General features: G+C 38.0%; 1 protein-coding gene across 1 annotated transcript in view; it reads left to right on the top strand.

The window, feature by feature from the left end:
- The window catches only part of CERKL (ceramide kinase like), a 111,919-nt gene that overhangs the window by 37,195 nt on the left and 59,163 nt on the right, over window positions 1-15,561 (top strand). Inside the window, exon 2 of the mRNA XM_026492401.4 lies at window positions 3,876-4,118. Coding sequence (XP_026348186.2) covers window positions 3,876-4,118 — 243 coding nt within the window. The remainder of the gene's footprint in view (window positions 1-3,875; window positions 4,119-15,561) is intronic.

Genomic DNA, 15,561 nt, shown 5'->3' with positions numbered 1-15,561 from the left:
TCTTTGATTACTAATTAGATTGAACTTTCTCATATGTCTCTTGGTCAATTTGCATTTCTTCTTTTGTGAAATTCCTGCTTGGGTCTTTTATGTGCTTTGCCACTAAAGTGTTTTGTTTCTTGATTAAATAGATTGTTTAACTGTCATGTGTTGCAGATATTTCTGCCCACTTGGCTTCTGCTTGTGACATCTATTTCTGGTTCTTTAGGTCTTTATAAGCGATGGAATAATTTTTTTTCTTTCTTTATTGAAGTATAATTAACATACAGTGTTATATTAGTTTCACGTGGGCCTTGAATAATTTTTATGTGAAGTGTATCAGTCTGTGTCTGCCTTTATTGTCACTCTTAGGACTTTACTAATTTGTGGTTACATAAAGTTCTTTCTAATCTAGAAATACTGGTCTCTATTATGAAATAGGGTTCTATTTTTTTCCTTTTCAAAAGATTAACCCATTCTAAATCACCTTTTACTGAATATTTCCCACTGAGCTTAGATACCACCATTATCACATTAGTGACTTTTTAAATGTAAGTTTCTTTGAACCATTCTTTTATCTATTCCTAGATGTTTTAATTATTACAGCTTTACAAAATATTAATATCTGACCAGGCATTGCTCCCCCCTCATTACTGTACTTTTAAAACATTTTCTTCATTACTATAATACATTTATTCCAAGATTTGCAAATCATTTGATTAGGTTCCTTGCCCCTTACATCAAAGAAAATACCGTTGAGATTTTCATTGGAATAGCATTATAAGTAGTTATTTAATAATGAGAATAATGACATGGAAAAAAGTCTCCATTTATTACTTAGTAGGTCTCCATTTATTCTGTTCTTTGTTTCTCAGTATGTTTGAAATAGCATGTTCCCCCCACACAAGTCCAGGATCATCTTGCTAAATTTATTCTTAGGTATAATATGCTAATGGGCGTGGGATCTCTTTATCCCTATTCTGCCTCCTTCCTGGGTATTGACCTATTTGTAACCAGCTTCCTTACTGGGTATTCTTATCAGTTCTAGTGATTTTAAATAGATTCTTGTAGATTTTGCAACCGTATTGTGATATCATCTGTAAAAAGCTAGGATTTTAGCCCCCCTTCTGCCCCTTCCACCACCAACTGTCTTTTATTTTTCTTTCATATAGTATTGACCAGAATGTCCAGAATAATTGGGAATAGTAAGAGCGATAATAAGTATTCCTGTACTGTTTCCAGAAATTCTTCTAGTTTTTAACTACTAAGTTTGATCTTGAATGTTGGTGTACTATCTTTAAATTTTTCATTTACAAGAGACTTTAAATTAGAATAGTCATTGAATTGTTTACTGCCAAAGTAAAGCACACACAGGGTAAATAATTCAGATTATAATCTAGGTCTTCCAGTGAAAAGAGCACTAATTTCATTCCTTCCATTTTTTTCTTTCCCTCAATGGTTCTAGGTTTCCTTTCATCCTTTCTTGGTGCTCTTATTTATTGTATGTTATACTACATAAAAAAATTAAATTTGTGTGAGAGATAAGGTCATAATTGATATTGTAAGATGAGCCTGGAAGGAGCACCTTTGACAAGCCTGCTTCCTTTCATCCTTGAAGGTTGTGGAAGGATGTAAGATCTTCTCGTCCCTCCCAGGTGGTGCAGAGACCCTGGCCGTGTGTCCCTGGGTGACCGTAGAAGTGCACCGTACACAGACTTGAAGCCTGCGCTTTCTACGGAAATGACAGGCCCAGCAAATTGACTTGGGGTTCACCTTATCCCACCACCATAAACATTGAGAAAAGGGCTTGTTTCTTTTTTCGTGGTCTGTGTGCTTTATGAATAATCGGACACAGTTTGCAGCATGGTTGGGAGAGGCCCGCTCGCTGAGAATGGGGGGAAGTGACTTCCCAATGCACCTGCAAGTCCTTGCTCCAACCGGTGAACTCCGCGGCTGTGACAGGATTGAAGAGGCTGAGAGCGGGCCTTGTGTGGCTGCCGAGCACTGCCAAGATCTCCACATCTGCTTCTGTTGACTTTTTTCTCTTGCCATGGGTCATTTTTTTCCTGCTTTCTTACATGCATTGTGGTTTTTTTTAAAAGACGTGTTTGAGAGAGGGCGCAGTGCAAGTGCGGGTGGGGCAGAGGGAGAGACTCAGCAAGTAGACTCCCTGTTGATCGCCGACCCTGGTGTGGGGCTCCATCTCCTGACCCAGGAGATCATGACCTGACCTGAAATAGCTGGGTGCTCAACCCACTGAGCCACCAGGTGCCCCGTGCACGCACTGTGACTTTTTAAAAAAAGAATTTATTTATTTATTTGAGAGAGAGAGTGCGAGCACTAGCTGGGGGTCGGGGGAGGGAGGGGCAGAGGGAGAGGGAGAAGCAGATCCCTACTGAGCAGGGAGCCCCATGTGGGGCTGGACCCCAGGACCCTGAGATCATGACCTGTGCCAAAGCAGACACTTCACCAACTGAGCCACCAGGCGCCCCGCTTTTTTGATTGAGTAATTTTTTTTGATTGAATGGAAGAGATTGTGAATTTTGCTGTGTAAAGTTGGTGACTATTTCTATATCCCTCTAAATAGCCTTGAGCTTTATTCTAGGATGTAGTTAAATTACTTGGAAACAGTTTAATCCTCCTGAGGTTTGCTTTGAAGCTTTGTTAGGTGGAATCAGAGCGACCTTTAGCTAGCTCACGAAGGAGACAACTCTCTCCCAAGTACTCTGCTCAGTGTTTCACAAATGCCAATATTCTTCCACTTGGGCTGATGGGAACGCCTGTGTGATCTCTGAGCATTGTTTTCTCTAATCCTGAGGGTAGTTCTCTCTGCCTGGCCTCTCACATCTGCCGTATATACTCAGCTGAAGATTCAAGGGGGACCTCTGCAGAATTCACTTGCCTGCAGCTTTCTCCTCTTCAGTAATTGGCCCAGTGAACTTAGTCATTGTGGCTTTTCTGGACTCTTCATTCCTGCCTCACCCATGGAGACAAGCAGGCTGCACCAGGGCTCCCCACTTACACGGTGGCCTGGAAACCCTCTCCAGGCCGTAGCCTGGGGCTCTCCTGTGGCTGCTGCGTTTGCCCACTCTCAGGGACCACTGGCCTGGGCTACCTGATGGCCGATGTCTGTATCCTGCACACCCTTTTAATTATTTCAGGCAGAAGGTAAACCAGTCCCTGTGATTCCATGTTGGCCAGGTAGAAATTTTAGAAGTACTTGTTAAAAGTATGAAACACGCCAACTTTGAGAGTCCATTGAAATGGTCTTTGACCACAAAACATGTTTTCTGACCTGTGGTTAAACATAGCCAGTAAAATTTCATGGCAGTCTAAAATGAAGTCTGACTGTGGTAAGATTCAGGTGGGTCGATCTTTCTAGACTGGCAGGGATTCACAGTGTTTCATACAGGAATCTTACTCTGCTTCCTTTTTACACGTGTTGTACTTTACCTGGAACGTACATATCCTTTTCCTTACGCTTTGCCTTTCATAACTGTTGTCAACTCACTTCTGTCAGTGAATTCTCTTCTTCCCGTTACTTTTTTCTGTCCCTGTGTGAGCCAAGGAGCCTCTTGCCTAAGGCTAATTTACTATTATTGAAATGTTGCTTTGTTTAAGTTCTTGAATTTCTTCTATTGAATATCTTCAGTTTTTGAATGTCCTAGACCTTGTGCGACAGAGACTTAAATGCTGTTTTTCTCTTTTTTCGTTCTTGGGAAAATAGACCCAATTTTTCTTTTCTTTCCTCCCCCAACTCACCCAGGGATGGACATAAGACACAGTCAGTAAAATTAAACATGATAAAGATTTTGTGAGTTTTCACTTTCTGTTATTCATATATAGAAGATACGGACACAAGGGTTTTGATTGGAAAACTTAATTTTTTTTTTCAGGTGGCTCCAAGTATGACGTTCAATGTCAAGAAGAATTTATTGAAGTCAAGGACATATTCTCCGTCAAACTGAAACGACGATGTTCTGCTAAGCAGCAGGGAAATGGTACTTTATTAGGTATCACACTCTTCATTTGTTTGAAAAAGGAACAAAATAAATTAAAAGATTCTACGCTTGATCTTATCAATTTAAGTGAAGACCACTGTGATGTATGGTTTAAACAATTCAAGAAAATTTTGGCAGGTAAGTGCTCCTTACGGGAATTTTTAATGAGTCTAGTTTACTTGCTGTAGGTTATGAATCGGGACTGTATTTATGCGTATAGCAATCCTTGATTACGTGAGGATAGTTTGTTTTTATTCCTAGTCTGCTGAGTGTTTTTATCATGAAAATTGAATTTTGTTATCTGCCTTTTCTACATTAATTGTGATAATCATATTTTTTCCTCTTCATTCTGTTGACGTGGTGTTTTGCGTTCATTTTGGTATGTTGAGCCATCCTTGCGTTCCAGAAATAAATCCCACTCGATCATGGTATATAATCCTTTTAATATGTTACTGAACGTGGTTCGCTGGTATTTTGTTGAGGGTTTTTATATCAATATTCATAAGAGATATTGGTGTGTAGCTTTGTTTTTTTCTTCTTCTTTTACCTTTTACCTGGCTTTCGGTATCAGGGTAATGCTAGCCTCATAGAATGAGTTGGGCAGCAACTTGAATGGCCACTTCCATGAAGAAGCTTTGATAATATGAAATAACACAGTTCTTAAGTAATTTAGTTCAGTTGAATTGTTTTTGAAAGCGTGTTTTTCTAATCCTGTCTCTTGAGCGTCTATTAGAATTATTTTCCTTCCGTATATTACTGATGGCAAGTGCATATACGTACTGGGTGGCTTGAGTGTAACGGTTTGTCTCTATAAGGGTTGATTTTTCGAAAGGTTAATATCCAGAGGACAGAGAATATACGTACTAAAGTATTATCTTATAATGAATTTACTGTATCTGAAATTTCTAAATGGCATTTATATTTTACATACTAAATAAAATGCATGAATACAAATATGCTATTTAGATTTCTAGAGCATATCTAGTTAAAATATAGTCAAACTGAGTTTCAGGATTGATTCTTTTTTTTTTCCACGTACATAAATCTTGTTTTCTTTTCAGCCCATTTCTTTCTGTTTGCCAGAAGGGTTAGGGTGGAGGCAGCGGGTGATGGTGCAGTTTGGTGTAAGGTGACACAGGGCAGAGAAGGGTGCCAGACGAAGAGTGGGCACATGGTGATGTTAGAAAGTTGCAAGCCAGCCATCATTATCAATAAGACTGAAGACCCAAATTGGCCAGAGGCAACCAACTGATACCGTTAGGCCCATAGACAAGGAGCTGAAGTGACACATTAAAAGGAAGAGACCCTGTTACTAAGTAACCTATGCTTCCTTGTTAGCTCCCCTGGGACCTTCAAAGAGAGCTGATTCTTTCAAGAAGGCAGGAAACGACAGAGGCCATAGTGTAGTTCATGTCTCTGGAAACAGTGAATATATATATTTAACTAAAAGCATTCCACATTAACAGTGGGTCTTTTACAGTGTTTTATTTTAAATTGGTGTGAGAAGAGATTCTAAGAAGTTTAAGTAAAAGTGAAAAAATTGGTAAGTTCAGTTGAATTAAATTTCCTTGGGCAGGTACTCATGAGACTCATGTTCTATAAAATAAGAAAGCCATTTGATGAGGAGAGCAAAGCTCTTCCTTTCACTGACGGTCTGAGAAAATTTCCTCCCATGGGGCTTATGTGTGAAGGGCCTGCACAGTGACCTAGGAGGCAACTTGCTGCGTGTATCTCAGCCATAAAACCAATAATAAGTAAGCGGAGGACATCACAACAAAGCTCAATTTAGTAAAAGCAATTTTGTAGGAGTAGAGGGGCTCATCTAAACAAAACAGGCCCCCCTGTACATACACAAAACAAAAAACACTGTCCAAATATTTTTCCAGCTTTATGAGTGATGTTTTGATTTGGTCTAGGATTAAAATCTAGGAAAATTACGGAGATGAATAAATTTACTTATCTTTTAGGATATAATCTTCAGGGAATGTTACTTTTTGTAACTTTGATTTTGATAAGAGTTGGCAAACCCAAAAAACTAAAAAAAAAAAAAAAAGTAAAAAATGGAAAAACCAAAAACAAACAAAAAAAGAAAAAATGATTTTGATAAGAGTTGGAGATTATAAAATATATGAGGTCATATTCTCTGGCAAGGTTCCTGCAGGACAGTGATTTTGCTGATTAAAGTAAATAGATTGACATTTGAAATCAGCCAATGCAAACAAACAAAATAGGGTTGAAATCCTCTAATAAAATAAAGGAACCTAACCAAGATGGTCTGAATGAATGACCTTGCCCCCAGGTGGCCTTAGCAGGTCTTGTAGGAGGAGCTAATTCCTTATCTCCACGCCCCGCAGAGACAGTCCTGGGTCAGTTTCATTGTATATAAATAAATGCACGGTTACAGCTCCAAATCTCTCTACCAAGCTTCATATTATGCCAACATTTCGTTTTTAAGTTTAAAGTTTTAGAACATTTTTCTTGATCTTTTTTTTTACTTGCAAATCCGTGTAATGCATGTGTTCATTAAAGTGCCTGTCAACTGAGAGACCAGCACAGTTGGCTCAACCCTCATTCCAGAAGTGGAGGAGGGCCAGTGTCTTTCTTGAGGTGATGAGGGTGATTGTTCTTTCAGCTCTGATTTGCAGAGTTGGGTCAATTTGTGGATTATCCTCCTGTCTCACACTCACTGTCCCTATTCCATGCTACACTGCATCAGGATTGACAGATGGTGATTGCTGATTTCCAATTTTTTTTAAATCCCTACCCCAGGAATTTGTGTTTGCACCAGACTTGACTTAAGTTTTTTTTTTGGGGGGGGAGTGCGTAGAAGAGGGCAATACATAGAAATGTACATCATAAAAATATAAATGACTTATGTTTGAATATTACACATCACTATTTTAAGTTCCCAAACCTTGCTTTTAACTGGTTCTGTGGCAAAACCAGATTTTAAAAATACGTTTTTGTATAGATTTATTTTGAATGATACCTTTAATCAGCAAGTGGAATTTTTTCCCTGCCAGTCTTTTATTTCAGTTAAGATATGAAGAAAACATTAAAAGAAAACATTAAAAGCCTCAGCTAGTTCGTCATTTAGTCTAATTCATCTAACAATTAGGATTATAGTCTATTTGGATATTAAGAATTATTTTCAAATAATCATATGTATATTTTGAACTGGAATAAGATGTAATGAATTTTTGAGGAAAGAACAAATCGGCAGCACTAAGAAGGAAGAAAAAGGCAACTCACAAATACTTGAAGTTTTAAGACATAGACAAAACGTGACCAGATTCAAGTTTATATTTATATTTATAAAAAGGGAGTCTTAGAACTCTTTCAATTTTTATTTGAAAATAAGTCCTCTTACATTTCAGTTTTTTTACACACAGTTGAGCACAGTGTCTTTTTTAATTCTTAGTAATAGAAAAGTCACCATAACGTTATTGGTTAATGAGCAGTATTAGGTTAGTTCATCCAACACACATTTTGTATCAGGCCTTGTGTTAGTTGCTGGGAATACAAAAATGAATGAGATGTATGCCTGTATAGAACACTCTTGCTCTGGGAGACGGAAGAGAAAATATGTATTATGAATATGTTAAGGGTCACAAAGAAAATATGAACGACCAATAGGGAACATAACCATTGATCATTGATTCAGAAATTAAAATCTTTAAAAAATTCAATTGAATAAGGCTGGTACATAGTCACTGATAAGCCTAATATATAGTTACTGCGGTGAAAGTAATTCAATAGCTTTTTTCTACTTTTTTTTTATACCCATGATACAAAAATAAACACACGCAACCTTTAAATATAGCAAGTGTGTACACTACACATGTTAATTTTTATTCAATTAGGGTGTGACCCAGTCTCTGCATATTTGGGTTCCCTGGAAATGGTGAATTGCAAGCTTCCCTGGACCCAGAGCCAACCTTTTCTTTAGAAGCCATAACATATACTTTAAAGCATATTCATAGGGTTTTTTTTTTTTCTTTTTTTGAGGGTGGGAAGAGAGCAGGGGGAGAAGGGATAGAAGGAGAGAGAATCTTAAGTAGGCTCCATACCCAGCACAGAGTCCAATGCTGGGCTGGATCTCATGACCCTGAGACCATGACCTGAGCCAAAATCAGGAACTGGCTGCTTAACTGAGCCACCCGGGCACCCCCATATTCATAGGCTTTCTGACAGGTACCCTACAGAAAAGAATAAAACAAAGTACCCGTCAGGTGATGTTCAAAGCCACTCAGAACTGAACGAGTTTACTGGAGTGAACTGGTGGATCTCCAGTGGAGGACTTAGCAGAAGGTGGAGGAAGTGAGGAAAAAGATTAAAAAAAAATAATAATAAAAATTCCACAGTCTCATGCTCAAGTAACTTGGAGAATGGTAATGTCCTAAAGAAACAACAAAGAAATCAGAACACTGGTTGATTTGAAAGAAAGATGTTTTGTTCAAGACACATTTGGGATATATTACAATATCCTGTTGGAGATGTTTAGTGGACTGATTTTTCGAGAGGAATACACGAGGAGGTAAAGAAGAGTTGACGTGGTGGGCACGATGAAAGCTTGTAAGGAAGTAATATGGAGTTATAAAAAAAAAAAGAAGCAGAGGGCTAAATACAGAATCTTGGGTGATACTCATTTATTAAAATAGAGAAGGGGCACCTGGGTGGCTCAGTCAGTTAAGCATCTGACTCTTGATTTTGGCTCAGGTCATGATCTTGGGGTCTTGAGTCAAGCCCCCATTTGGGCTCCGAGCTGGGTGCCGAGGCTGCTTAAGATTCTCTCTCTCCCTTTGCCACTCCCCTCTTTCCCCCAACTTCCCTGGTTCATGCATGCTCTCTCTCTAAAAAAAAGGGGGGAGGCGGTGGCAGAGAAGACAAAAGCTAGAACAGCAACAAAGCAGAAGTCATGGTCTAAAAAACAAAACAAACCTGTTCTAAAACCTGAATTTTGTTGTTATGTTTAGGTTTTGCTAATTTATTTGTAATGTTTAATAATTACCCAGAGACAACTAACACAGGCATTTTTAGCATGTATCTGGTTGGGGGTTACTTCTGATATATTTTTCTGTTTCATTTCTAAGTGCTTATTTCACGAAGTAGGCAAATATAAATAAACCATGTTTAATTGAGTACATTTTGCCTTTATAATGTAGCCTGATCTCTATTTCAACAGCCTCCCTCAGTTTTCAGCTATGAAAAACAGAGAAAATGGAAAAATTACTTAAATGCTTGTTTTTTTTTTTTATCCCTATGAAGAGTGATTTTTCCTAGTTTCCCCCAAATGTCCAGTCTGTTTCCTATGGGATAATAACGTTGGTCTTCAAAGGATACTTTCTTTGATAGCAAAAGCCAGGGCTTCCTAAAACATTGATTCTGTTTAATATTTATGTTGTCTTGTGTAAGAAAATTATGGTGAAATATGTTGTTTTTTTTTAATCCAAGCTATATCTATTATATTATCATGAATCAGGCAGAATTTTTCTTAACAGGAGAACAGAAAGATGGGAAGTTTTGCTTGGATATGCTGCCAAATGATGTACTTATAAGGAAAAATAAACTGATGATCAACATTATAATGATTATTTAAAAATAAGCAGTTGTTATATGTCAGATGTATGATAGCTTCAGACATTTCATTGTGCACTATTTGAATCGGCAACACTTGTTTCCTTAGGGACAAGTTATTTTCTGCAAAGACATTATGTCTGAAATATGGATGGTTTCTCTTTTGAAGCACTAAAAAAGTAATTTAAGACTGTTTTATGACCCGTTGAGCAGGACATCAAGATTATGCCTGTCACTCTTGAATATGTTTTTACTATCAATATATGTTAAAATTATGTAGACACTGATTAAATATGTATCAGTTTATTTACACGTGAATATCAAAGTCCGGTCCCACTGGAAGTACTCTGTCCAGCAAAAGTCAAGTGATGTCTGCTTCCCATAGTGGTTTCATGCTGACCTCTGTAGTGTCAGCACCCCGTTCCCCAGGACCTGCCTCCTGGATGGGAGTTCACCTGCACCTGTCACTCACCCTTGGGCAAGAGTAGCTCCTAATTTGTATGTTTTACATTTAGTGGGACTGAATAAGGCTTGGTTTGAAGAAAGCTTCCAAAACTAAAGCATTGGGAAATCTCTGATTCAGTCATCTCTGGGAATGATAACCTCGTAGTATTTTTAAGCTGTCATGCATGTCTTTTTTGCTGACTGCTGGGCACACAGAGACCTGATGTCTTTGAGTTACCAAAATATACACTCACTATGGAAACTGTAGATTGGGAACTCTCGGAGACTGTCCGTGTAATTTTAATCTTTACAGTAAAAGTTATTTATTAAATATATACTTTAATGTATTTTTCCTTTCTATAACTTTATATATTGCTTACAAATAATTTTGCAGATAGGGGAATTATATTTTATCAAATCAAAGACTGAAATTGAGTTAAAAAGTTTACTTCAAAAGTTTGGAATTTTTTTTCTCTTTCTTGAACTTTTTGTTGCTTTCTAGCTGGACCTTCAGAGAAAAAAAATAGTGAAATTAACCTAGTTTCTATTAAATTCTTAATGATTAGTAGTACTGCTTAGCTCTTTAAAGGATAGTAACATATTAGAAAGAAAATCTTTTTGAACCAACCTCCAATTTCATCAAATTTCTAACTGAAAATATAAATGCATGGAAACATAGGGCTCATGCAAAATTTGCTTAATAATGTAAAGGAAAAAATACTATTTATCTTGAACCAGTTGGACATTTTGAGCCATTGTTTCATTCCAGCAATTAGTAGTGTAAAAAAAAAATCACCGTGAACAAGAGTCCCCAGACATAACAAACTTGAGCAGTAGACCCCCCCCAGAACTTCACATGGTTGTTCAGCAGAGAATATGAAATAAGTACATTAAAAGTACATTAAAAACATTAAAAAAATATTAGGGGCCCCTGGGTGGCTCAGTTGGTTAGCATACTACTCTTTTTTTTTTTTTTTTTTTTTGAGATTTTATTTGGCAGAGAGGGAGAGAGTATGAGTGTGTGTGCACACAGGCAGGGGAAGCAGCAGAAGGAGAAGGAGAAGCAGACTCCCCGCTGAGCAGGGAGCCCGATGCGGGGCTTGATCCCAGAACTCGGGAATCATGACCTGCATTGAAGGCAGACCCTTAACCAACTGAGCCACCCACGTGCCCCAAGCATCCAACTCTTGATTTTTTTTTTTAAAAGATTTGTTTATTTTTATTTATTTATTTTTATTTTTTAAAGATTTTATTTATTCATTCGACAGAGATAGAGACAGCGAGCGAGAAAGGGAACACAAGCAGGGGGAGTGGGAGAGGAAGAAGCAGGCTCATAGCAGAGGAGCCTGACGTGGGGCTCGATCCCATAATACCGGGATCACGCCCTGAGCTGAAGGCAGATGCTTAACCGCTGTGCCATCCAGGCGCCCCAGAAAGATTTGTTTATTTTTTAAAAAAAATTTTTAATATGTTATGTTAGTCACCATACAGTACATCTTTAGTTTTTGATGTAGTGTTCCATGATTCATTGTTTGAGAATAACACCCAGAGCTCCATGCAATATGTGCCCTCCTTAATACCCATCTTGATTTTTTTTTTTTTAAGATTCTATTTATTTATTTGACAGAGATAGAGACAGCCAGCAAGAAAGGGAACACAAGCAGGGGGAGTGGGAGAGGAAGAAGCAGGCTCATAGCGGAGGAGCCTGATGTGGGGCTCGATACCACAATGCCGGGATCACGCCCTGAGCCGAAGGCAGACGCTTAACCGCTGTGCCACCCAGGCGCCCCGCCATCTTGATTTTTGACTCAGGTAGTGGTCTCTCAGGGTTGTGAGACTGGGCCCTACCTTGGATCCACACCCGGTATGGAGCCTGCTTAAGATTCTCTCTCTCCCTCTCCCTCTGCCCCTCCCCACCTCTAAAAAAAGAAAAAAAAATTAAAACATAAAAGAATAGGGTGCAACTGTAAAGGATAACATTTTTGCTATTGCATATATGTATTAATTTCATTTTTTTAAAAAAATTCATTCTTCTTAAGACTTTGCTATTCCCAATTCTGAGAATTCAGAGGTTTTGATAAAACCGCTCTTAGTGGATCAAGCATCAGTGTTCGTAAGGTCCTTGAGGTTTTAAGGTGTTGTCAAGGCCAAAACTCACAAATGTCAAAGATATGAACAGAGTTTGGTTTAGTGAACATATGTAAAACTCTGTACTCCACACTTAAAAATGTATCTTTGCAGGGATAAATTATAGGTATATTCTTATTCTTGCTATGTTAAATATTCTTAAAGGTTAACCAATACCTATTCCTGAGTCATGTAAGATTATCACTTATTTTCTAAGACTGTTGCCTTTGTATTGGTTCACAAGAGCCTGGTAAAGACTGACGGAGGCATGCCAAGAGTTTCTCTTGCCCCCTGAAGTTTCTTTCTTACTAGCATCCGCTCTAATTCATAACCATTACTTCTTCAGGTGAAGGCAAGTTAGAATTCATTCTAAAGAAGCTCATGATGTTTTTTGTACTTGGCATGAGTGACACAGGACCATCTTCCCAAGAGCTTCTTATTGGCCTCTGTAGCATTTTCATCCTAAGGGAGGAATATGTTTTTGCATGTAATTGACTATAATTATATTTTAAAACAACTAATTGGTATTTTATAGAAGAAAATTATATCCCTGCTGCAATCATTGACGGAGTATCTTGAGAATAGGAGTTAAGAGGTATGTTCTCAAGTTGTTTCTGATACATTTCAAATTCTTGTGCTAGATGAAAGTCCTTTTGTCTATGCCTTTTGTAAAATGAAATTCCTTCTCTGGGGAAAACATTTAGGTATGCTTTGTCACATTTTACCACGTGATTATATTCAAAGGCTAAATAAGGATTTCTTTAAATATTTCCAGTAATATGTTACATAAAGTTTTCATGCTGTTAAATAAATTAGTTAACATTTCTTCCTTTACTAGATTATAGAGAAGTCATTATTTAAAAATTTTAAATCTTGATAATAACTGATGTTTATTAAGCATTGATTTGCCACTTTTGCAAGTAATTTTTATTAATTATCTCATTAAATCCTTATAGTTTCAAGAACTACAAACATATTCTCATGTAAAAAGGGGAATATTACGGGTTTTGTTTTGAGGTTTGAGGAATTAAAATAATGCATGACGGCAAATAGCATAATTAAATTTTTAATATACTCATTATCTCTTAGTTTATACATGAGAAAACTAAGGCTTAAAATAGTTTACAATTTTGCTAATCTGAGGTTAAACAGCTAATATGTGGTGAAGGAGCTGGGGACAAATCCAGATCCACCTGCATCTACAGCATGAGCCCTTAGCTCATGTGCTGTCACCTACCAGGTTAGTGGTATGTTCTACAGTTCTTAAATATATTTACTGTACAGTTCAGATGCTGTCCTGGAAAAAAAGACTTAAAATTCTTTTCTTAGAAGGAAAGAGCTATATTGTCTTGTTTGAAGATTCTCACCATATAGTGTCCCCCCCCCCCCCCAGCATTATGATTCAGAACTCTAGATTCTTGGAGTTCTAACACTTACCCCAACAGTTAGGTGAGCAGTGACATTATAATGCATTTCTTTTTTTTTTTTTTTTTAAAGATTTTATTTATTTATTTGACAGAGATAGAGACAGCCAGTGAGAGAGGGAACACAAGCAGGGGGAGTGGGAGAGGAAGAAGCAGGCTCATAGCAGAGGAGCCTGATGTGGGGCTCGATCCCATAACGCCGGGATCACGCCCTGAGCCGAAGGCAGACGCTTAACCGCTGTGCCACCCAGGCGCCCCTATAATGCATTTCTTAATCCTAAAAAAGAATTCCTGGGGCGCCTGGGTGGCTCAGTCCTTTAGCGTCTGCCTTCGGCTCAGGGCGTGATCCCAGGGTCCTGGGATCGAGCCCCGTGTCGGGCTCCTCCGCTGGGAGCCTGCTTCTTCCTCTCCCACTCCCCCTGCTTGTGTTCCCTCTCTCGCTGGCTGTCTCTCTCTGTCAAATAAATAAATAAAATCTTAAAAAAAAAATTCCTTCATGACTTTCACCATTATTGAGGTTTCTCAGATGCCTTGAAATGAATTAGGCATGCACCTATGAAAAAGATAGTTTTTTTTATTAAAGGATTTTAAAACACATAAAAATAATGGTTTGTGACTGATTTCTAGGCTTTATGTTTAGAGTTTCTTAAGCAAATCACAAATGCTGTAAGCCTACACGAGAGATTAAAAGTTGCATCAGTCCTTAGATGAGAGTATAATGGATTGTCATTTAACAACTTTTTCACTGCAAAGAAATGAAGTAAAAAAGTAATAAAGCAGCATCCTCACAGTATGTATAAGTAGGATGTGCATAATATTTCATATTAAGTGACAAATTATTATTAAGCCCCCTGGCATTCATTAGACTACCATTAATGCTAATGGAATTGTGTGTTATTTATATAGATATTATGTGTAACTCCAGGAATTATAATCTTGTATGAATATATTTGTTGCTGTTTGAGGCAGGTAGTTGGATATTTGCGATGGCTACATGCTGAAACGTGGTGATAGGATTTTCAAATTAACCATTTTTTTGCCCTTACCCTCATTAAAGAGAAAACACCTATTTTTATTTTTTTTCTTTGGAAAATTACCTTAAGTGGAAACTTGTGAAATTTGAAAAAGTGTATCTTCTGTTTCTACTAGTTATACACGGTAGTTGCTTTTCTAATGAAAAGGGAAGAGGTGGGCAGAGCGAAGCCTACACGTGTGCTCGGGTTCCTGGGCTCTCTGCAGCATCTGATGTCAGGCCGTGTTCTCTTTCCCGCAGTGCCTTCCCACTTGCTGAGTAAGTGGCAAAGGTTACTTACCTGTTTCTATCATCTTCTGTTTGTCCAGTGAAGTCCAGTTTGCAGTTTAGGTGGTGTCCCCAGCAAATCCTCTCCAAAGCTGAGCCACACAGCAGAATCAGGCACTTGTCTCTTTCTGGTTTGGTAGCACTTTTCGTTCTTCTGATGGAACCGATAGTTGCTTCCATTCTAATTGTCGGCATATGTAGGTGATACCTTATTAGACTGTAAGCTCTTCCGAGCACAGATTTCTTAAGCATGTGCAATTGGTATTTCCATATTGTAAGTACTCTATAAATGTTTGCTATGTTACAAATGTTTGCCTAACTCAGTGAATGTTGGTGAAGTGAACTGAATATATTGCTTCTCTGGTGTGCGTTACGCACTGTCCCGGATGCTTTTAACTCATTTCATCTTGATCGCAACACGTTGATCATGGTCAAGATTCTTAAAATCCCTACAGATAGCTAAGGAAACAACTCTGAGGGATTAATTGACTTGCACTGGGTCACACAGTTATAAAGTGCTGGAGTAAGACTCCAACCCATGCTTTTCTAACTCAAAAATTCACCGGGTTTTCACTATACTGTACTGCCTCTCCAAAGAAAGATTTAAAACCTTAATGTATTGTTTTAAAAGAGTAGTCTTGGTTTCTTAAGAGACAAAGTGTAATGGACTGTGCCATGTATTTGGAACTAAATATATTATTGTCAAATA

Source organism: Ursus arctos, unplaced genomic scaffold, assembly GCF_023065955.2.
Source record: "Ursus arctos isolate Adak ecotype North America unplaced genomic scaffold, UrsArc2.0 scaffold_1, whole genome shotgun sequence".
NCBI lineage: Eukaryota > Metazoa > Chordata > Mammalia > Carnivora > Ursidae > Ursus > Ursus arctos.
The sequence above is the reverse complement of the archived record's forward strand: the minus strand, read 5'-3'. Positions and strand labels throughout refer to the sequence as shown.